The sequence below is a fragment of the Gymnoscopelus microlampas genome (genome assembly GCF_963454915.1).
Source record: "Gymnoscopelus microlampas genome assembly, chromosome: 10".
Lineage (NCBI taxonomy): Eukaryota > Metazoa > Chordata > Actinopteri > Myctophiformes > Myctophidae > Gymnoscopelus > Gymnoscopelus microlampas.
In genome coordinates, this window is record NC_139947.1 from 44,837,435 (window position 1) to 44,859,883 (window position 22,449).

Below are 22,449 nucleotides of genomic sequence, written 5' to 3' on the forward strand. Positions count from 1 at the left end.
AGAAATGACCTGAGAGAGTGGACTGCTCACTCTCCTTTTAAAAGGCTCAAATTTTTCTGACCCTCTCAAGGATGACATGCTGAGAAACACTGAGAACTGAGAAAAACTCAGTCCACTGAGGATATTTGTGACCTTTTGTCTGTCTGACACTTTTTTTCATGTGCGTTTTCTGTGCATGTTTGTGTGTGTGTGCGTGCATGCATGCATGTGTGCCATGGCGTGCAGGCGCGCGTGTGTGTATTCCTGCGTGCATTCCTGCGTACGTGCATTCCTGCTTGTGTGCATGTGTGAAGCTGATGGCAGGGATAGAATGTTCAAATTTGCATCATGTATCCTCATTGTGATGCATGCATGCATGCCTACGCGTCGTGACAAAAGTGAATGAGCGAATGAGGATTGAGAGCATGTGTGTGTGATAGAATGTGTGAGCAAAAGAAACCGTGGGCATGTTTTGTAGTTTATGTAATGCTGCAGACACACACACGCACGCACACACACGCACACACACACACACACACACACACACACACACACACACACACACACACACACACACACACACACACACACACACACACACACACACACACACACACACACACAGGCAAACGCACAGCATTTTACGCCCAATAAGCCCTGAGGAAACCGAGAGAGTGAGAGAAAAATCGGGTGATGCCAGAAGGTAGTTGCAATACTTGGGAACTGGGTAGAATGATAGCAGCACAAATATACTCTGTCGTACGACGGACAATAGAAGATCTACAAGCTCACAACACGTTGCGTCTGCACTGTGTTGTGAGCTTGTAGATCGATTATTTTCGCCACATGACACTGTGGTACGTCAAAGTATAACCCTGGCTGAACTGAAGTGGACTGGAGAATGTGTTCTGGTTGAGCGTTATAAAATCAGACAGAGGCAGTCAGTGAGAGACCAGGGTGGAGCAGAAAATGCACGAATGGCTGAGTAAATAAATTATTGCAGTAGCAGGAAGCAGACATGTGGCACAGAGTGAGACAGAGAGAGAAAGGACTTTAGTCAAAATGAGTTACTCAGGAGAGAGTGAGAGAAAAAACAAAAGCAACCAAGAATGCATTGAAGGTTAAGCCATGTAGACACAGCAAAGAGGGAAACAGACAAGAGATAGAGACACAGACTTGGATTGATATAGTCAGAAAGTCCACCCTAAAGCCTATGGAGTTCAGATGAAGTAGTATCAGTCGTTTAGGTCAGTTGTTAAACATTGTTATGTCAAGGACCCCCAAATGAAGTTGTTTAAACTATTCCTAATTTGGGGACCTCCTGCGACCCTTTGAGAACCAGTGGCTTAGGTCACACTGCTTCTGGTGTAATTTGAGATAAATAATTGAGTTAATAGTCACCATGGCTATTAACTAAAGCCTTTCGTTTATACATTTGCATATTGATCATCGCCATGTCTCCTGTGAACTGTTAGTCTGACAGTTACAGTAGGCTATTTGACGTCTGGTAAACAATTTTCTCCATCTGTTAATTTACGTAAAATATTCTTTCGAGTCAGTTGCTATTCCTGTAGCATACTGTCAGGACCTCAATTCGTAGACTTGAACAACAAACTCAGGAGACATTCATAACACTCGGCGAAGACTTTAGTTGACACACGTAAAACTACAAGTACACATTACATCGGAGAACACAACACTCATACAATACAAACAACTCGAATACAAACACTCTCATACAAACTGAAAAGTGTTACTTAGAAATAATGCGAGACTAACTAAAATCCAGCAATGACAGAATACAAAGCATGATCTGAGAATTAGGATAATCAAGGAATAGGGGAGTGGAATGGCAGAGGGAATAGGAGAGGCAGAGTTACTGACCATGACACATTAGTTATTTGATGTTCATTTCTATCTCCCATTTACAGTACTAAAGGTTTCGAGCCGCTACACAGCCCTAACACCTACGTCGCACTGCCGATCAGACCAATATGTCAGAGTCATAGTGTCGGGTCTTCATCAGAGTAACCGTTGTACCCGTCTGTCTGTGTCTGTTTTATGCCCATATATGGAGAAGTCTGTTTCTGTCTGTCTACCTGTGTCCCTTTTATGCCCATATATGGAGACATCTGTATCTGTCAGTCCTTGTCCCTTTTATGCCCATACTGTATATGGAGATCCATGATGTCATCAGTATATGCCATAGATGGGCATGGTGATATGCCCATATAAGGAGATCTCTGTACCTGTCAGTCCTTGTCCCTTTTATGCCCAGATATGGAGATTCCTGAAGTCATCAGTTAATGCCCATATGGACATGCCCTATTTTGTGCCCATAATATGGAGCTGACTCGTCGCTTGTTTATGGTTATGTTGTCATAGTGACGTGGCCCTGGTTTGTTTATGGCTGAGTCAGAATGACTCAGCCATCAGAGGTCCATCCGCCGGCCAGAGGTCCGCCGGCCGCCCGGCCCGCCCTCCCATTAGCCAATTTTAATATAGGATATTGCCCTTTATGTTTTTGTCTAGGCCTATTTGTATGTATTTGTATTTTGTAGATGTATTAACACACACACACACACACACACACACACACACACACACACACACACACACACACACACACACACACACACACACACACACACACACACACACACACACAGTATATGGAATGGGGAGATTAAAGTTACATGTATATTTTGTATAAGTAATTATTATTTTTTCTATAGACAGAGACTATACACTCACATATCTTGTGTAACACCCACACCTTATGATCGAGCATCAAACTCTTGAAACTGGGAGAATTCCGTGCCCACTTTCTGAGCGTTGTGATTCTCTGCTTGATCGGTATATCCTTAACAGAGGTTAACTATCCACCTTTGGAATAGGCCTATATAGACACACATACATACTGTAGGCTACATACTGTATATACCTATACATACGTATTATGCATTCCATAACAGACAGATATGTAGGAAAGAGAGAGGGGGGGGGGTAATAGGCAATGCAGGGTGACTCATTCTTTTTTTTAATACTTTCTCTTTATTGAAGGTTTACATTGACATGATTACACAAAATCACAGTAAGGGTGACTCATTCTTCATCTAACACAGTCAGTACACTGGCATTTGGTTACATTTGTACACTATCAGAGTTAAAGGGTAAGACCACTTTGGTAGAGGTTTGGGTTGTGTAGTTACCTTGCCATGATGTAACTCCAAAGGTGGGCAAGAAATCAAAAATAATTGCTCCATTGATTAGAAATTGATAATTCAAAATATGCTCCTCATTGACTTACATTGTACGGTAAAACAGCTCTCAAAGTCACTCTTTTAGCACATAAATGAACCCAAACATAGCTGATTCAGACAATATGATCAATTTCTAATCAATGGAGCAATAATTTTTTATTTCTTGCCCACCTTTGGAGTTACATCATGGCAAGGTAACTACACAACCCAAACCTCTACCAAAGTGGTCTTGCCCTTTAAATGAACACTCAGGATTTCTTGTAAAGATGGATGCCATTGATTGATTGAATACTTTATTAGCAGCTTGAAAACAGTACAGCAGTACAGCAAAAACAATAGTGTGTGTGTGTGTGTGTGTGTGTGTGTGTGTGTGTGTGTGTGTGTGTGTGTGTGTGTGTGTGGGGGGGGGGTTCTTGATTCCATTCCATTAAATATCAACATCAGCACTGAAACAATAAGGACAGAGAAGAAAGACAGGAGATGACTGGTAAGAGCAAAAGAGGGAGACGAGGGACATGTGAATACTTGATGATATAACGATTAGTTGTGATGGGTTTTTGTTTTTTATTTCATTGCCATAAAATGCCAGAGTGGATGGATTCTGCATGCTGTGCTGTAGGCCTAGATTGTGGTGACAATGTCGAGTTACAGTACAGTCATCTCTAATTACGCATTTGGAATGAATCATTGTCTTAACGTGGTCGAATGAAAGGGAGCCAGTCTGTTACACCACAGCATACAACTCGGTGTCATGTTTATTTGAATAGAATGGACTCCAGAAGTCCATTTTCATTTCGTTTCACTCCACTATTCAGTCTGAAAGCCCTCTCAGTGTAACCTCCCGTCACCAGACTTTCCACCTCGGAGGAAAGCTGGTATTCGTTATTAAATGGCCCGTGTGATCCGGTCTAGGCCACGCCTACTGAAACAAAAACGGGTAAAAACCCTGTGGTTCCGGGTGCTCCCGACCGGATCAGAAACCAGAAAATGGTATTGATCCCAGGCTACTCTCAGTGAAGCCGTTTTCTGAGATGGGGTGTCGCTTTGGCGATTGGTTCACACTGGATCATCTCCATTGGGCCGGATAGACTTTCAACCGAGAAAACCCCGCCTTTAAGACCCCTGAGTGGCCAGAATATTCTTTTAAATGGCGTGGCTAGCGATTCAGGAGCTGGAGCCAGGCTACTCCAGAAGTGTACTCTCTCTCTCTCTCTCTCTCTCTCTCTCTCTCTCTCTCTCTCTCTCTCTCTCTCTCTCTCTCTCTCTCTCTCACACACACAATCACACACACACACACACACACACACACACACACACACACACACACACACACACACACACACACACACACACACACACACACACACACACACACACACACACACACGTAAGTCAAGTCAAGTCATCTTCATTTATAAAGCACATTTAAAAACAACAGCAGCTGACCCAAAGTGCTTTCCACAAGTACTGTAAACACACACAAACACATATTTTCATTGGACCTTATCATTATTGTATTAAATATCTAAGTTTCTGTTTGAAGAAGACATCAAATTGTTCCAGGACTTCTACAAAATTGAGAAGAAAATTTTGGGAAATTCCAAATATTAGAAAAGTATTCCGTAGCACACCTTGGACTGGTGTCACAGGTCCACTTTGAGAAACCCTGATTTAGATATGAATAACTGACCATTTTTAGTAGGTTTGACATACGCATATGGCTACATACTGTATTAGCATTGGATTGTGAAAGTAAATTAAAGTAAAAGTAAAACTATTCACATTTAAAATGATTAATCAATACCAACCAGCAATTTTTTTCTATTTATTGTTGTCACTGGCAGGTTCAAAATCTGTTTCTTTGCTCCTTTTTCTAACTCCTCATGATTAATCACTATAGTTTCTGAATTACTGGCCATCAGTATTGGCTCCAAATTACAATGAGTTGTCTTTCAGTGTTGGATGTGCTGTTCATAGGTCAGTGTGTAGTCATCAAATTGCAATAAATTGCAAATTTATCATAAGTCGAAGTATAAACTAGGCTTAAAGGTACGTTAAAATGTTTCGTTAAAAGCTTTAGAATAGGGAAAGAGTACCCATTTATCAACTTAAATTCTATAGTGTTCCAGTTCCAATTTTGTCTGCTCATTTCTTTGTGTAATCACTACCAATTTCGCTCTCTCTCCCGATTGGATAAAATAGGTATCCCGACCTGAAAATGCATGTTTTGCTTACGAAAGAGCTGGAGAGACATTCTATATCATTGAGTACTATCAGAATATGGAGCCATTTAACACTTATTTTAACAACAAAATATCACTTGCCCTACCTTTAAGGCCAAAAAAGAAAGAAATAATGTTTCCTGCTGCTGACCTTCTGTCTTTTGTGTCTTCTTCTTTCTCCAGCTTCCTGTGGTACAGCAGACGTGACCCCTGACCTGGCCCAGCCATCAGCCGTCTCTGATGTTTCAGCAGCTGCCCCTCCCTCCCTCCCTCTCCCCTCTGTCCCTTCGTCACTCCTTGTGCTAGTCGGTCCATCCATCCGTTGTCCTTCCGTCTGTCCATGGACCGGCCGTGACTCCGGAGTGGAGGGCGAACAAAAGGAGGCAAAGGAGACGCCGAGAACTCAGAGGAAAAACTGAAACAGAAAAAAAAAAGCTGGATCCATCCAGACGGCAGCATTCCGAACCACTCCTGATCATTATCCTTCATCCCCCTCACCCTCCTCCTCCGATGGAGATCTAGAGGCGACTCAATCAAGGCAGAGAGGAGAAGAGGAGACGAATAGAGGAACAAGAACGCAAACACATTAAGACCAGACCTCCGCCCCCAACTACAGAGAAGAAAGTGTTCACCCAATACCTCACACACTTCACTTTTGAGTGAAAAGAGTGAGAAAGTCAGAGAGTTTGTGTGTGTGTGTGTGTGTGTGTGTGTGTGTGTGTGTGTGTGTGTGTGTGTGTGTGGGTGTGGGTGTGCGTGTGTGCGTGCGTGAGTGTGTGCATGCAAGTGAGCGAGTGAGAGAGAGTGTGGGCTGTGCGTTTGACAGATGAGATACACAAGCAGCCCTTCACCAGCCAAACCACAGGGGGAGTGACTTTGATAGGACTACAACTAGAGAGGAGGAGTGGACAGGAGAGCCCGTCAGCATGTCGACGACAGCCACTATGGGGGAGATGGCGAACAGTGCGGTGGAGTTCTATCCCAAGGGGAAAAGGGGAGGTGGAGGGCGGGCGGATGGGAATCCCACAGGGGGAGAGTTCGGGGTCACGGTGACGGACCTACGTGAGCTGATGGAGCTGCGTGGGCCGGAGGCCATTCAGACCATCCAGGAGAACTATGGCGACACGGAGGGCCTCTGCCAGAGAATACAGTCCAATACCACTGAAGGTGAGTAGACACTGGTGGATGTTGTAAATAAATGGATGGGTGGGTGTGCACATGGATGAATGGATGGGTAGGTGGGTGGTTGGACACATGGATGGGATGGGATTGGCGGATTGGCGGATGGGAAGGTTGGTAAAGTAGAATGATGGATGAATGGACAGACAAATGGATGGATGGATGAGAAATGAATGAACAAATGGAGGCAGTGAAGAAAATGTACAATCTGTTTTCTTCGGAAAGGGATGGAAAAGTGTTCGGTGGGTGTGGCTTATTTGGAATTGATTATCTGTGACTTTGGACTTGACATTTTTTAACTATGACTTTATATGGGTCTGAGTGCATAATTAAACTGTGTTCAGCAGAGTGCAGACCTCCGCCAAGCCGTGCCATGCATCCATACCATATCCCCTTTTAGAAAATATTTCATCATGGTTTAAAATACCAAGTTGTATACTGTATTAGAGTATTTGTATTTATAAATTTACTATATGTGAAAAGTGTATACTCCCGTGTGGGTCGCCCTAATAGTCAACCGACTAGTCATTGCCGGTTGACTATCAGGTTGACATTCCAACAAATCGACCCTAAGTAATTGGGCCGACTGCCAAACAAATGCAATTCAGAAGTTATGCACAGTCTTGTGACAGGCCACGTACACCACCATGACCCCTTTTGGCCAATCAGCATGAAAAGTTAATCAGTTCGTCCTTGCCCCATGACAAACCTTTCTTCAAAGGTTCGCAGAGTTACATGAATCTGTTTAGTAGAGTAGATGGACAGGTTGATATTGGATTTGATGTTATCAGCCATGCTAACTGTTTCGGCAGAATCAAACTGTGCTTCACATGCTGATGTGCAGGGAAAGGTGGACTGACTAATGTGTGCCTGAGTTTCTGACCTGGTTTTCTCCATACATATTTTCTCTCATACATTCAGCTCTGTGTGTATGAGTGTGTGTGTGTGTGTGTGTGTGTGTGTGTGTGTGTGTGTGTGTGTGTGTGTGTGTGTGTGTGTGTGTGTGTGTGTGTGTGTGTGTGTGTGTGTGTGTGTGTGTGTGTGTGTGTGTGTGTGTGTGTGTGTGTGTGTGTGTGTGTGTGTGTGTGCGTGCGTGTGCGTGTGTGTCTGTTTGTCCGCAGCTAATCTCACATACTACTTGGCCAATCAGCGTATTTCTTGGGCATGCTGACAGCAGGCCAAGGACCTCAATTATCTCGAATATATTCTTAAAATCGGTCACGACAGCTATGTCAACTTTTTGAATTTATAATTACAGAGTAATTATACATCCAGACTATGGGATAAGCTTCCCTCAAGGCTATGAGTCTATCAGACATGCAAGTTAGCTGGTGCAAGCTGCCATTAAATGAACGGTAACCAGAAGAGTGGGCACCTGAGATGTCTGGGTACCTCTTAAATTGCACAGTAATTGCAAAATGTAAAAAATAAATAAATAAATGTATGCTTTGGAAAATGGTCTGAAATAATGTTGATTTGAACTTGCTTGAATATTAACATTTAAGGCCTAATATTTCAACAATTGGTACAAAACCCATGGATACCCAGTCATTATTTCATAAACAATAAGTTGAAGGGTACATTTAGGTCTGATAATGATGTACTGTGCATGTTCATGATTTGTTCTACTGAGCGCACCTTTCCAGCTAGATAGTTATCCTCTCCCTCCATGTAGAGTGGCATTTGTTTGACAATTTTTAAGTTTTTATCTTGTTTGCCAAGGTGAACTATCTATCTCTCATATCTATCTGATACGATACCTTTTAATATAAACATTGTACAGATGTGTAATTTCTAACATCGTGGAGGTCTAACATCTAACATCGTGGAGGCCTATTTCATGCTAGCGTGTTTAGAAATAACATGACAATATGGACATGGTACTGAATATGTATTTGGTCGATAAACATCATTTAAGTTACACACTTTATATCATATCATCAAATTCTATTGTGCACCATTGTATTTACACCAAATGCAAGCACACACGCATTTACGCATTTACGCACGCACGCACGCACGCACGCACGCACGCACGCACGCACGCACACACACACACACACACACACACACACACACACACACACACACACACACACACACACACACACACACACACAGGTGTGGTAATCACTCACCACACTTTGTCAACTAATGTGTAACCTAGCAACACGCCAACACTACAGCTAAGAAAGATGTTGGCTGGGGGGGGGGGAGAGAGCGAGAGTGAGAGAGAATGAACTGATGACAGATACTGTATGTATGTATATGAAATGGGGGAAAAAGGTGTGTATGAATGTGTCGATACTTCTTGACCATATATGTATATACCGTATGAGATATTTGTGCATTTGTAGGTTATAGTCGGTGTCTGTGTGTGTGAGGGGGACAGAGAGGGAGGTGGTAGACTGAGAGGCAGAGTTGATTGGTGTATGGTTACAGCAAGTCTGTGTTGAGTGTTGCTAATTTGATACAGACCTCCACAGACCAAGCACGCACACCCACAGGCGAGTGCGCATGCACAGACACAGGCACACGCACCCAGGTAAATAAACCACATATACTGTGCAGATTCAGTAGGCTACACAGCCAAATCCCAGTGTTAATTTAACTACAAAGACTGTACAGATAGAACCAAATAGACCTGTAACCAAATGGACCAGCTTGCGATAGGCTGTGGGAATTCTTCGTCAATGAAATTACTCATTCAAAGTTCTTGCATGTAAGCCAGTTTATCAACCAATTCACCACATGAACCCTAGCATCGGCAAACATTAGCAAAAAATAGCTGATCTACAAGCTCACAACGTGTCCCATTGCAACATGTTGTGAGCTTGTAGATCAGCTTTTGTGGGGGGTAGAATTTTCATGTTCTACTCCCGATTCGAACCCAGGTCTCCTGCACAAGTGTAGAAATGTTACATCTGAGCTAATAGAGCCTGCCTGCTTGCTCTGGGGAGAAATGTCATTTTTACCTTCAGCCAGTCAACCAGTCGTGTCAAACCAGACACAGGATTTAACCCATTAAGACTTGAGGCCGATTCTACAAATGTCAAATGTCTTCTGAAAATACGTATGCTGCTACAGTATATCAGGGTTGCTCAAACTTTTTCATGTCAAGGACCCCCAAAATGATATGTATTTGACCGCCGACCCCCCCCCATCACAAAATATTTTGTTCAAGGGACCCCCAATAAGCAAAGATTTGTGTTAAAAATGTTCGCTCCAAAAATATATATATTCAAAGATTTGCACAAATGTTCACGTTAAAAAAGAAAATAGCAGATCGAAGTATTCGATACAAGCGAAGTATTCTACAGATAAGTTATATTGTATGAACATACTTTATCACACAGATAGGAAGAAATTACATTGTATTCACTCCAAAAAGTTACATACCGTAGCACAGCTTTAACTAAGTGAAAAATTGACAATTGTTACACTCTATTCCAGTGTATACACATCAATTCAAAACACCACACAGAGCTACACACTGTATACAGTGGGGTGCGACACACAGTCCTGACTCGCGTAAACATGGCTCACACTGAACAACAGAAATATGATACGCGGAACGGAGTGGACAATCAATCGGCTACACCAATACGGAGAACGAGATCCCACACACGCTCGCGCACATGTTCACCGATATGGATACCCCAGCACTGCAGTATAAGACCATTATACACACATTCAAGATAGATAGAAAGGAGGAGGAGAAATGATGATGAGAGAGAGTGGTGGTGGTGGTGGTGGTGGTGGTGGTGGTGGAGGGGCGAGGGGGGTGAGGAAAAGCTAGAACAGCTTGCCGCATTGTCAAGGACACATCAAGGGGAGATTGAGAGAGGGAGAACGAGAGAGAAAGAGAGATGGAGAGCGGGGGGGTGCAAAATGTGAGAGATAGTGGAAAAAGGAGCAAGGCGAGCATGGAGGGACAGATGAAGGGAAACCGAGGGAGAGGAACGGAGAGATGGAGTGTACTGAAGGTGGGATGCGGCGAGCTTGGATTACTTAACATAGGGTCACTTGTTCTCTTTCTTTCTATCTCTCTCTCCGTGACTCTCTCCACTTTCTGAAGCCTGTCAAAGCTGTCATATTACACAAAGTCCCCAGAAACACTGGCAATGGCAGATGACTCCATGCAGTCAAGCATGGAGTCATCCTAGGATGATGTCTCAGAGTACACACACACACACACACGCACGCACGCACGCACGCACGCATGCTGAGACTGCCACTGACTGCCACTGAATTTGGCCAACCATGGCCTGTGAATTGCCATTCCTCCTCGCCGACAGCCAATCGCAAATTAGTCCAGCTCCAAAGTCCAGAGCTGTGGAGGAGTGACATCACCTGTTGCTGGGCAGAATCTCCCAGGGGCAGGAAGGAAGCCCAGGACCTGATATTGTCATCTCCATGGAAACTGACTCAGCGCAGGGGTGAGGTGGTAAGGGGGAGTGAGGGTAAAGACGGAAGGAGATAAGGTGAGGGGTCTTGAGTTGAGGAGAGACGTGAGAGTGAACTAAGAGCTGGGTGTGAGGGAGGTTTATTTTCTTCATGTTGGTAAACTTACATTTTCATCTATATTGAGCTTGTAAGAGCTTTGGCCTGCCTTTGGTAAGTCTGTGAGTGAGTCAGTGTGTTTCTCTGTGTGTATGATAATATCATAAACAATGTGTATCTTCTGGCATACAGTATACATTGGCAATTGTACTGTAAAAACTATCTATCTATCTATCTATCTATCTATCTATCTATCTATCTATCTATCTATCTATCTATCTATCTATCTATCTATCTATCTATCAACTACTGATCTGTCTGTCTGTCTGTCTGTCTGTCTGTCTGTCTGTCTGTCTGTCTGTCTGTCTGTCTGTCTGTCTGTCTGTCTGTCTGTTCGTCCCAGGTCTGAGTGGGGACCCAGCAGACCTCGAACGAAGGGTCCAGGCGTTTGGCCAGAACTTCATTCCACCAAAGCAGCCCAAGACGTTCCTGGAGCTGGTGTGGGAGGCCCTGCAGGATGTCACGCTCATCATCCTGGAGATCGCTGCCATCGTCTCCCTGGGCCTCTCTTTCTACCAGCCTCCTGGGGAAGAGAGTGAGGGTGAGAGAAAGAGGGAGCCACGGATGGATGGAGGAGCAGGAGGGAAATCCTTGGGGAGGAGGTTGGATACCAGCTTTCCATTCACAAACAAGTGAATGGAAAGTCTAAATGCCTTTGAGGCCGTGCTGCTCCTTACACCCAAACAGCTACTTCTGCTGAAGGGTGACACTAGAGGAAAGGCCATAGATTCACCAAAATCAGTAGGATGCATCCTGCAATCTGCAATTAGATTATGAGATATTTTGTGTGCAAAGTTTACACTTTGGCAAGAGTGCAAGAGGGCGCTAGAAATATTCACTGACTATTTAAGGTTCATCTTCAAGGAGCATGAATGTGTTTCATGCCAATCCACGCATTACATTTTGATATTTCTTTTGTGCAAGTGGAAATACTGTCCTATGGGTGGGGCTCATCAAAATCTGTAGGGTTCATCCTCTTGGGAGCATGAAGGTGCATCGTAAATTCCATAGCAATCCAGCCACTAGGTTTCAATCTATCTTGCTTGGGACCAAAGTGTTGGACTGACAGAATGACCAACATTGCATACAAATTCAAGGTGAAAATAGCAGATCTACAAGCTCCCAACGCCTCAATATATTTTAAGTGATATTTTTTGTTTAAAACAAAACGTGTGTGTGTGTGTGTGTGTGTATGAAAAGGTTAAAGCTCTATATTCTGATAGCAATCTATAGAGTGTTTGTTCAGTAACAGGGGTCTCTCCATCTCTCCAACTTTTTAATAAGCTCTTTGATAAGGTGGGTTGCCAGAGCTTGAATTTTATAGTTTCAGTTTAAATGTTGTCTGCTCATGTCTGTCATTGCTTCCAATTTCACTTGTTTATCCATCATGTATAAGTTCTCTCTCCTGATTGGATAACATTAGGACTGAACAAAAACTCTGTATTAATGATAACAGAATTAGAATAGAGCTATTTAAAGCTTATTTTAACAAAGAAACATCACTTACGCTACTTTTAACCCTTGCACCCCTATGTTGGGCAAATTCTCAAAAATAAAATGTTTTATATAATTGTTATTATTATTATTTTAATATTCTAAACTAAACAATTTCATAGAATTTCCAAACATTATTTAAAGTCATACAGAGTAACTTTTTCAATTAAACTATTTAAGCTATTTTTATATAATCTTTCACTGGTCAATTTTCCACAATAACCATTCCATATAAATGTTTTTGACAACTTCTTTAACACAATTTAAATAACACCAGAAATGTACTGGAAATGTATTTACTAATGTATTTTACAGTTAATAAATAGTACTGTTTATGACAACTTGTTGTTGCATTCCAAAATAATCTTGGGTGATTTGAGTGGTACTTCCATATAGACAAATGCTAGCCTGATTATCAGCCTGAAGCTGCGTGGAGCTTCAGTCTGAAATTGGCTGCGATGTCCGCGATTACCAGGGGGAGGGGATTCAAATTGCCCTAAACCAATCACAAGAGATCTACGGATCCGCCTACATCTGACATCATCGCACAGCTTGTTTTAGCAGATATTCGCTGATTGGCTTGTCGTTAGACCACCCCCACCTCCGATTCTGATTTGACAGGTTTTTCTTCGATCGTGAAAAGCCATAGGCTCACGTTATGACACCAGACCAAGAGGAGCTCACTCAGAGAGTGGGCGGGGTCTATGGTCTGGAACCAGGCTAGACAAATGCTGTAATGACAACAGAGCTATACAAGAGGTGTTGCCAAAAAGACAACTAAAATTATTATTTTTTTACTTGCTTTTGGAAGTACTTTTCTGGTATTCATTCTACCATAAGAAGAGTGCTGTGTGGAAATAATACAGAAGCAGAATGCTGATATAATCTCAAGCAGCCTCTATCTGTCTAGATGTGAAATCAACTGTCTGTCTGTCTGTCTGTCTGTCTGTCTGTCTGTCTGTCTGTCTGTCTGTCTGTCTGTCTGTCTGTCTGTCTGTCTGTCTGTCCGTCCGCATCCATCTGTCTGTCTCCCCAGGGTGTGGGAACGTGGAAGGGGGTGCGGAGGACGAGGGCGAGGCGGAGGCCGGTTGGATTGAGGGTGCGGCCATCTTGCTCTCGGTGGTGTGTGTAGTGTTGGTCACGGCATTCAACGACTGGTCCAAGGAGAAGCAGTTCCGGGGTCTGCAGAGCCGGATTGAGCAGGAGCAGAAGTTTGCTGTGGTACGCAAAGGAAACGTCATTCAGATCCCCGTGGCTGACCTGGTGGTGGGAGATATGGCCCAAGTCAAATACGGTAGGAAGTGGAACTGGATGACCAGCAGATGTTCTGTTTACTCTAGCAGTGTTTCCCCAAACATGGGGGTCCCTAAATTATTTTGGGGGGTCCCCAGATGATTATCTTAATGTGCAACATTGTTTTCTCACTCAAAAGTAAACAAACCAACACACAGTATTTTTTACACAGGGTGTCTTTACATTTCTAATGTGACAATTCAATGAGCTTTTAAGACTTTTAATTTAAAATTGGCCAAATTCTCAAATATTACACTGTGAAAATAGCCGATCTGCAAGCTCACAACACCTCACAGTGCGAGTCGTTGTGAGTTTGTTTTCACAATATGTATCTGTGGAACAGAGTCGAACTAAATGTAATGCCTCAGCTCCTACAATTCTAAGTGCTTGATGGGTGGGAGGTCCCCAGTTCAAAAAATATTATTTTGGGGGGGGTCGCAGCCTGAAAAGTTTGGGAACCCTTGTACTACAGAAATACATTCTAGAGATGGATGTTCACCAGGTCAGGACCTGTCAGACCTGATTAAGGTCCACCTTGAAGTGTTGCCTATAATGGTACTTATATAAGATAAGGTATCCAGGCTAAACATTTCTGTGTTACCTCACAGGCACCTGCATGCATACCATCTGCATATATTATGTCCATAAGAGACACCCATACATGCCCTGTCACCTGTGCAGCTACAGTGTATGCCCCCTCAACTATATATAAAATATAAAAAATACCAATAGTATTTTTACTAATACTACTATTAATAATGAGTGGGTTACCCAAGCCACCATTTTAACCACATGAGCGTACCTTATCCTAGGGGTGGACGTTCGGCTAAAATCGACTGTGGGCTATTTTCGGCAACACGATTTTTGGTGTAGAGGGAAAACGGGAGAGGACCAAGAATAGACCCCTGGGGGACCCTGATCAATGCAGTATATAGGATTTATTTTAACTGGTTAAGATCAAATGATAATCTTACTCTGATCTCACCATCTTTTTCCAGGGGACCTGTTGCCAGCCGATGGTGTCTTGGTCCAGGGCAACGATCTGCAGATAGATGAGAGCTCCCTCACCGGAGAGTCTGACCACGTCAAAAAGTCTGCAGACAAGGACCCCATGCTCCTCTCAGGTTGGTTCTCCCGTCAATGATTTGGGTTTTCCAATCAATCATTTTCCACAATTATTTTGTTGCTTGATATTACAGGTGATAATAGTATTTGGTGTCAGGAAGTGCCTTGTATAAACTGTGTTTAGGGTCTGTCACAGTATACATTAAAATTTTACTTAGCCTGACCGAACCCAACATAACCAAACCTAACTTCAATCAGAAACACTCTCGTCTTAGTAGATAAAGAACCATTTATTGCCACAAATGGAATACAGTTAAGCTTGGCGTTAAAGCTCCGCTCTTGGGAGAATATTCACTGAATTTTGTCGAAGCAGCCTGCTAAGCATATATTCAGAGAATGCTTAAGCAAATCCCCATAGGGATACAATGTCAACAATAGCAGTACATTGACATGTTAGAATTAGCAGATATACATGATACACAAGTATTTGAGCCTACAGTATATGCAAGACTCTAAACAAGCAGATATACATGATAACCACAAGTATTTGAGCCTAAGCCAGACTCTAATCAAAAGGTGGAGGCTGGGGTGGAGGAGGAGCTAGCAAAATGCATTGGTTCAGCAACCAAGAAAGACCTAGAGAATAGAAGCTGTATTTAAAGGATCCTCTTTGCTCATATGTGAGCTGTGATTGGATAATGAGTGTGTGACGTAATGACTACTGAGCTGTGAATGGGAAATAGAATGCTGATGTTCACATCAGCTGACTGACCGCTGGTTACAGCTTTGGCGTGCACGACTTCCGTGTCCTGCATGAACTAACGCTATGCTTCATTTCCCCCTTTAGCCATATATTATTAGTTCATCATATATAGCCTCGCAAGCCAAACTGTTGCCTCCCACAAATTTCAAATGCTTCCGTCATACATTCTGGAGCACGGAAGCTCTGAAAATGATCAAGCTATAAAGCGGATGTGACACCTCCTTCCCACTTCGGTTTAGTCAACATTTCAACATTTTCTAACTTGTTTTTAAATGGTGAAATCTTTTTAAAATCTTTGAAGATTTCTGAAAAAGTTCACCTATAATGACATGCCCAAAATAGGTTGAAAGTGGTTAACCAAAGTTGGCCAAGTTAACCCAACCTGAGTCTAAGTAAGTAACCTTGGGAACCAACCAACGGTTCCCGAGCCATATGGCCCATAGGTCAGTAGCCTCCTGTTTCTGTAGCGTGGCGGCTTGGTGTAGAAGTGTATCCCCCCATCGCTTCTCGGCCTTTTGGCTAAGATCAAGTGTAGTATCTGTTCTTATCAGTTTAATATCTGATACGTTCCCTATATGGGACTAAATATTAAAGAGATTTTCGCTCCGTTCACTCCACGCATTGACCCAAAAAAGGAAGTCCATCCCCGATTCCCCCAGCCATGATGTACAAGTACACCCCCTGACAATGACACTAGTATGTCGCAGGGACTTTCCCCCAATCAAACCCTTAATGCTGAGGGCCACAGGGAGACATTGGGTCCCATTTGTATTGTCTTTGGTATGACCCGGCCCTGGGGATTGACCTCCGACCCCGACCTCCCAATCGTAGGGCGGACACTCTTACTGAGCTGGTATGAATAAACCTGAGCGTATACGCGTATGTGTTTAGGTACCCATGTGATGGAGGGCTCGGGGAGGATGCTGGTGACCGCTGTGGGAGTCAACTCTCAGACGGGCATCATCTTCACACTGCTGGGTGCCGGAGAGCCAGAGGAGGAAGAAAAGAAAGAAAAGAAAGGTGAGAAAGACAGGAAATCTGGGTAATACTCTCCAATACCACACATTTATTTTTGATAATACACAGTCAAATCTTTTCATTTAAGGGGTGTTAAACATAATTAATAAATAATGTAATGAACTCTCAGGACTTTACTGTGCATCTAGATTATTTGTATTCTGTAGAATGGGTGGTATTTTTGTGTGTGCTATGACAAAATGGTTCATCCATCATTCATACTGCATACTGAATTGAAAACGTGAGTGAGCGAGCCAGAAGGGAGAGACATCTTTTGCATTGAAGAGTTCCGGGTAGCTTGTCTCCAGCGATCGTTTTCAATCTGCCTGCGTTTCACGTTGTTGTATAGATTTTACATTTGGTAATGCATCGCTAGGATAAATGGCTGTGTTCTCCAAGTGGGACAGACGGAAGGAGAACTGACTAAGAGGCCTTATCTGAATGTGCACAAGGTGCCGACAGAGAGCTGACATTTAGATACTGACTCTCTCCTCACATGTCTCCACCATCCTCCCATGAATACTGCACTGGTCTCCCAAATGTCCTAGTCAGTAGACACGCACTTACACACACACAAACGGTGTGCGCGCATGCGTACGTGTGTGCGTGCGTGCGTGTGTGCGTGCGAGACAGAGAGAAAGAGAGTGTATGTGCACATGCCTGACTGATTTCAAATAAGAGCTTCAACAAACACACCAGTTTAACATCATGGTTAATTAATACACGCACACGCACACGCACACGCACACGCACACGCACACGCACACGCTCACACACACACACACACACACCCTCTGTCCCTGTTTCACACTTTCTCTGTCCCGCCCTCTCTGCCTGCTCTCTCTCTCACCCCCTTACCCTCTCTGTCTGTTTCTCTCTCTCACTTTTTCTCTCTCTCAATGCAACACAAATGATTTTATACCCCTCTTCCTCTATCACTCTCTTCATCTTGTTTCCTCTCTTCTGCTTTCCGATCTATGCTGCAACCCCCTAATGAGGCTGCAAATTGAATAAATGTTTTGAATGTGCAAGAGAGAGAGAGCGAGTGAGCAAGAGAGAGAGAGAGTGAGAGTGAGCGTGTGTGTGTGTGTGTGTGTGTGTGTGTGTGTGTGTGTGTGTGTGTGTGTGTGTGTGTGTGCGCGAGAGAGAGAGAGATTCAGGGAAGAGGTTGGTTCACGGACGAGGCATTAGCCTTTGTTTTGGAAGTCATCATGGCCAGAGTGGAGATGCAGACCAGCATCAGCAAGCAGTAGTGGTGGTGGTTGTTGTTATAAAAGGCACTTAAAGGTTGATGCCATTACTGGTGCACTCACTCCCATCCATACCTATACCGCAGCACTTGTTGCCCACGTGCAGGGGAATGCATTGGCATTCAGAAATAGAGGAAAGGTTGGCAAGTGACCCACCCTCCTTCAAACCCACGCACGCCCACACGCACACCCACAGATACACATACAATATCTACACATACAGAAAGATGCTGAGATGCTGAAAAAGGAAAACGATCTGCCTCTTTTGACATTGATCCTGATTGATATTGATATTCCGTATTTGTCATATTGATTATTTATTTTATCTCACACTGATGGACTGTTACGTATTGTGTGTGGTTTTTTGTGTGTGTGTATTTGGTGTTTTGTGGTGTTTTTTGTCTCCCTGCCCTGGGACAAGAGGCAAATTAGCTGCTAACTAACTCTGGTGCAATTACTTTTAATAGTGGGCTGTCCCTGTAATAATAAACAATAATTAATTAATGGTGGAAAAGTGTTTGCGGCGCACTCTGCACAGCAGCCTCGGAGGACGGGACTGTTCAGACACTCATTTACTGGAGACGTTCCATAATTCATAGGCTCTCTAGAAATGTCATAACTTCTTAGTTCTCCTTCATGTAGAGGAGCTTTCCTACAGGACTGTGTGATATTGTTGCCCCTTTGATCAGTCTCTCTATTAAAAATGGAGGAAATCTGCTGCTATAAATGTTTCCTTTAATGTAGTCGCCCTACAAAATTCAAACATTTGAGTCTTTCACGCTTACTTCTATCTTCTCACATAAACTCCCGAACCCCTCCTTTTTCACACGTTCTCTACCACCCCGCCCATCCCACAGAGGACAAGTCTGAGTTTCTCAGTGCTACAGATGGCACAGCACAGTGACCAATGGTATGTTAGATTATCCAGCTATATGTCCTGCGTTTTCACACTCCTAAGCCAATGAGTGAAACCCCAGTGAACCGTGCAGTGCCATTGACCAAACCGAATCCCTACATAAACAACACAATGTATGTCCGTCTTTTGCTTTTGACCCCGTTACCTGTGTCCCTTGTTGTGAATTGGGCTGTTGTTTTATTTTTGGAAGTTGGGTATGAAAGTGTCCTAAGATCAGAAATACAATTCAATTATCTAGGATCACAGTATGTACACCTATGCCTTTCAATGCCCTTACCCCACAATTTCTCTTTCTCTCCTCTCTCTCTCTCTCTCTCTCTCTCTCTCTCTCTCTCTCTCTCTCTCTCTCTCTCTCTCTCTCTCTCTCTCAGGAAAACAACCTGATGGAGCTGTGGAGAATAATCAGAACAAAGGTACCGTAGCTCATGACTTGTGTGCCATGACAGTTAAGGGATGTCATGAGGTATTGCGTCTGTGTGTGTGTGTGTGTGTGTGTGTGTGTGTGTGTGTGTGTGTGTGTGTGTGTGTGTGTGTGTGTGTGTGTGTGTGTGTGTGTGTGTGCGCGTGTGTGCGCGCATGCACGTGTGTGTGCATGTGTATTTGTGTGTGTGTGTGTGCACGTGTGTGTGCATGTGTCCGTGTACTTGTGCGTGTGTGTGCTCGTGTGTGTGCACGTGTGTGTGTGTCTGTGTGTGTGTGTGTGTGTGTGTGTGTGTGTGTGTGTGTGTGTGTGTGTGTGTGTGTGTGTGTGTGCACACGTGTGTGCACACACGCACGTGTGCAGCACACATCTGTTTGTCCGCATGTCTGTACCCGTCTGTACATGCTTGCGTGCCTGTTTCAGCCAAGAAGCAAGATGGGGGTGTTGCCATGGAGATGCAGCCTCTGAAGAGTGCAGAGGGAGGAGAAGTGGAGCCTGAGAAGAAGAAGACCAATGTTCCCAAGAAAGAGAAGAGTGTCCTTCAGGGCAAACTCACCAAACTGGCTGTTCAGATTGGCAAAGCCGGTGAGTCTACCTCTAACCATGCTAAAAACTAAACTTTATTTTGTAAATAAACTTTGATATTGTAATATCGTCTTGATTTGTGTAGCAGCTCTGTCGTATGCAGAACTCAGTTAATTGCAAAGTGCTTCAGGAGTGGCATTAGGACAGAGGACCAGTGGTTCATTTGTTCACTCAGAGATAAACCCAGTACATGCTCCTGCCGACGTCCAAACATTTATTCGAGAATAGTAGTGATATAACTACACATTGACGTCATTCCGAACTTCTGATGGGCGGTCTCAGAACTTTGTCTCAGAACTTTTTCTCTGAACTCGTGCACCTCCAGATGTCCTGACTCTCCGAACAATAGTTTGGAAAGCCTGTCTGAACCGGAAAATTCTATTAGTGACAACAATTTTATTGAACCAATCTGGAGGATAGAGTACAGTATGTCAATACAATATAACTGCAAAGTATACAGAGATACAATGCACACCTGTATAGTATTGAAGTGCCAGCCAACAAAATAAGAATATTAAAAAAAGTGATTAAATGATTAGGACATAAGGAACAAAAAAAACATTTTGGCAGCAAAGCTGCCTTCTTCGGAGCTGAGGTTAGAAACATTTCTAAATAATACAACAGCAGTGATTGTAGGTAGTCTCTCTGTTCTTCTTTTGAGATATTTAAATCCTGTGGTTGGGTATGCCCATTACTGGTTGACAAGAGGTATTGCATGAAGCTCAATGCGTAATATCACCCCTGTCAAAATGTGCTTTCCCTCAGCAGTAAAGGTTTCTGTGCTCGCGCAGGAGGCCCGGGTTCAGGACATACTTTTTATGGATTATAGCTTTAAATGAACATTGAAGATTTTACTGTGTATAGTAAAAGTTTTTTTTGTTTTAATTGACGGTGAAAATGCTGGAAAGAAACAACATCAACATCAATGACTGTCAAGTCAAGAGAGATGATAAAAAAACAAGTGTGATAAATTAATATTGGCAACTGCAGCCGATCACACGCTAATTTCTGAACAACTGCAAGCCACAAACGTTTACTAGCTGGAAACAGCTTTTAAATCACCATAATGAATGCCAAAAAATGCGACATTTCATCCCACGTAGATCATTGGTTCTCAGCAGTTTTTTATGTGGGTCACAGTTTCCTGTTAATGAAATCATCCAAAATATTAGACACAAAGTTTCACACCCGTTGCCCGTATACTGTACGTTGTGAACTGTGAGAACACGTCATGAGTCTTGACCCACTTTTGTGTCACAACCAACCAGCTGAGAACCACTGCTTTTTAGATCATTACTTGAATTGAGAGTCTAAAATCCCTGATAGCCCCTAGAGCAGTGATATTCAACTGGCATCCCGTGGGCCAAATTGGGCCCTTGGGGAGCTTTTTTGTTGCCAATGGAACACATTCCTTATTCTATGTAAAAATAAATGTAACACTAGGCTTCAAAGTAGCCTGACTCCCCATTTCCTGTCAGACTACTATCCTATCAATAAAAGGCATAAAACCCAAATAAATAAATGAATGTAACACAAATATTATGTGATGGTTGGTTTACTGGATGTTCATTTTCAATGTTTTTCATAACTGTTAACCGAAACTCGTTAATGGTTAATTAACCATTAACCGATAAGAATAAAATGTAGGCTACTATTTAGAATGGAGTTATGTCTGTGACTCACTAAAGGGCCCAAATTTACACCCACCGGTATTGAACAGCAAGAAAGAGGTGTGCCAGAACAACTGGGAAGAAAATGCTTCGACAAAAGAAATAAGTGAAAAGTACAGGATATCAGCCAATAGCAAGAGAGAATGGGCAAGATTGTGACTGACCAATCCTCTCTGAATATCTCCAAACAGGCCTGGTGATGTCAGCAATCACAGTGATCATCTTGGTTCTTTACTTTGTCATCGAGACGTTTGTCATAGAAGGTATTTCCATTTGAATGTGACACACACACACACACACACACACACACACACACACACACACACACACAGACACACACACACACACACACACACACACACACACACACACACCACACACCACACACCACACACACACACACACACACACACACACACACACACACACACACACACACACACACACACACCCTTAAGCTTGCCCTGTCAGTACATGGAAACATATTTTTTTTACTGTACTGTCAAATGTTTATAATTAAGAGTAATAACACATCGTTACAAGTTGTAGTACAAGCTGTTTAAAACTCAAGATACAGCTTTTCCCCCAAATACACTAAACAGGATGTGGATGGATTAGAAAATCTTGTGATCACGTGATCTCCTGTATGACTCAAAGTGACTAGATGATGAAGAAAATCACTTGTGTGATAGAGAACAGCGCCATCTGGTGGAAAACCACTGAAAACACAGTTTGGACGTGTACACATCTTTGGCACTCTGGACTTTGC

The 22,449-nt window shown here is 43.1% G+C and overlaps 1 protein-coding gene across 1 annotated transcript in view; it reads left to right on the forward strand.

Annotated features, from left to right (window-relative positions):
* Positions 1–6,390: 6,390 nt before the first annotated feature.
* atp2b3b (ATPase plasma membrane Ca2+ transporting 3b) overlaps positions 6,391–22,449 on the forward strand; it is a gene marked incomplete at its 5' end in the record, with an annotated part of 53,621 nt that continues 37,562 nt past the window's right edge. The window contains 8 exons of the mRNA XM_084068822.1: positions 6,391–6,631; positions 11,550–11,747; positions 13,737–13,994; positions 14,992–15,117; positions 16,713–16,841; positions 19,376–19,417; positions 19,849–20,010; positions 21,872–21,943. Of these exons, the coding sequence (XP_083924948.1) occupies positions 6,391–6,631; positions 11,550–11,747; positions 13,737–13,994; positions 14,992–15,117; positions 16,713–16,841; positions 19,376–19,417; positions 19,849–20,010; positions 21,872–21,943 (1,228 nt within the window). The remainder of the gene's footprint in view (positions 6,632–11,549; positions 11,748–13,736; positions 13,995–14,991; positions 15,118–16,712; positions 16,842–19,375; positions 19,418–19,848; positions 20,011–21,871; positions 21,944–22,449) is intronic.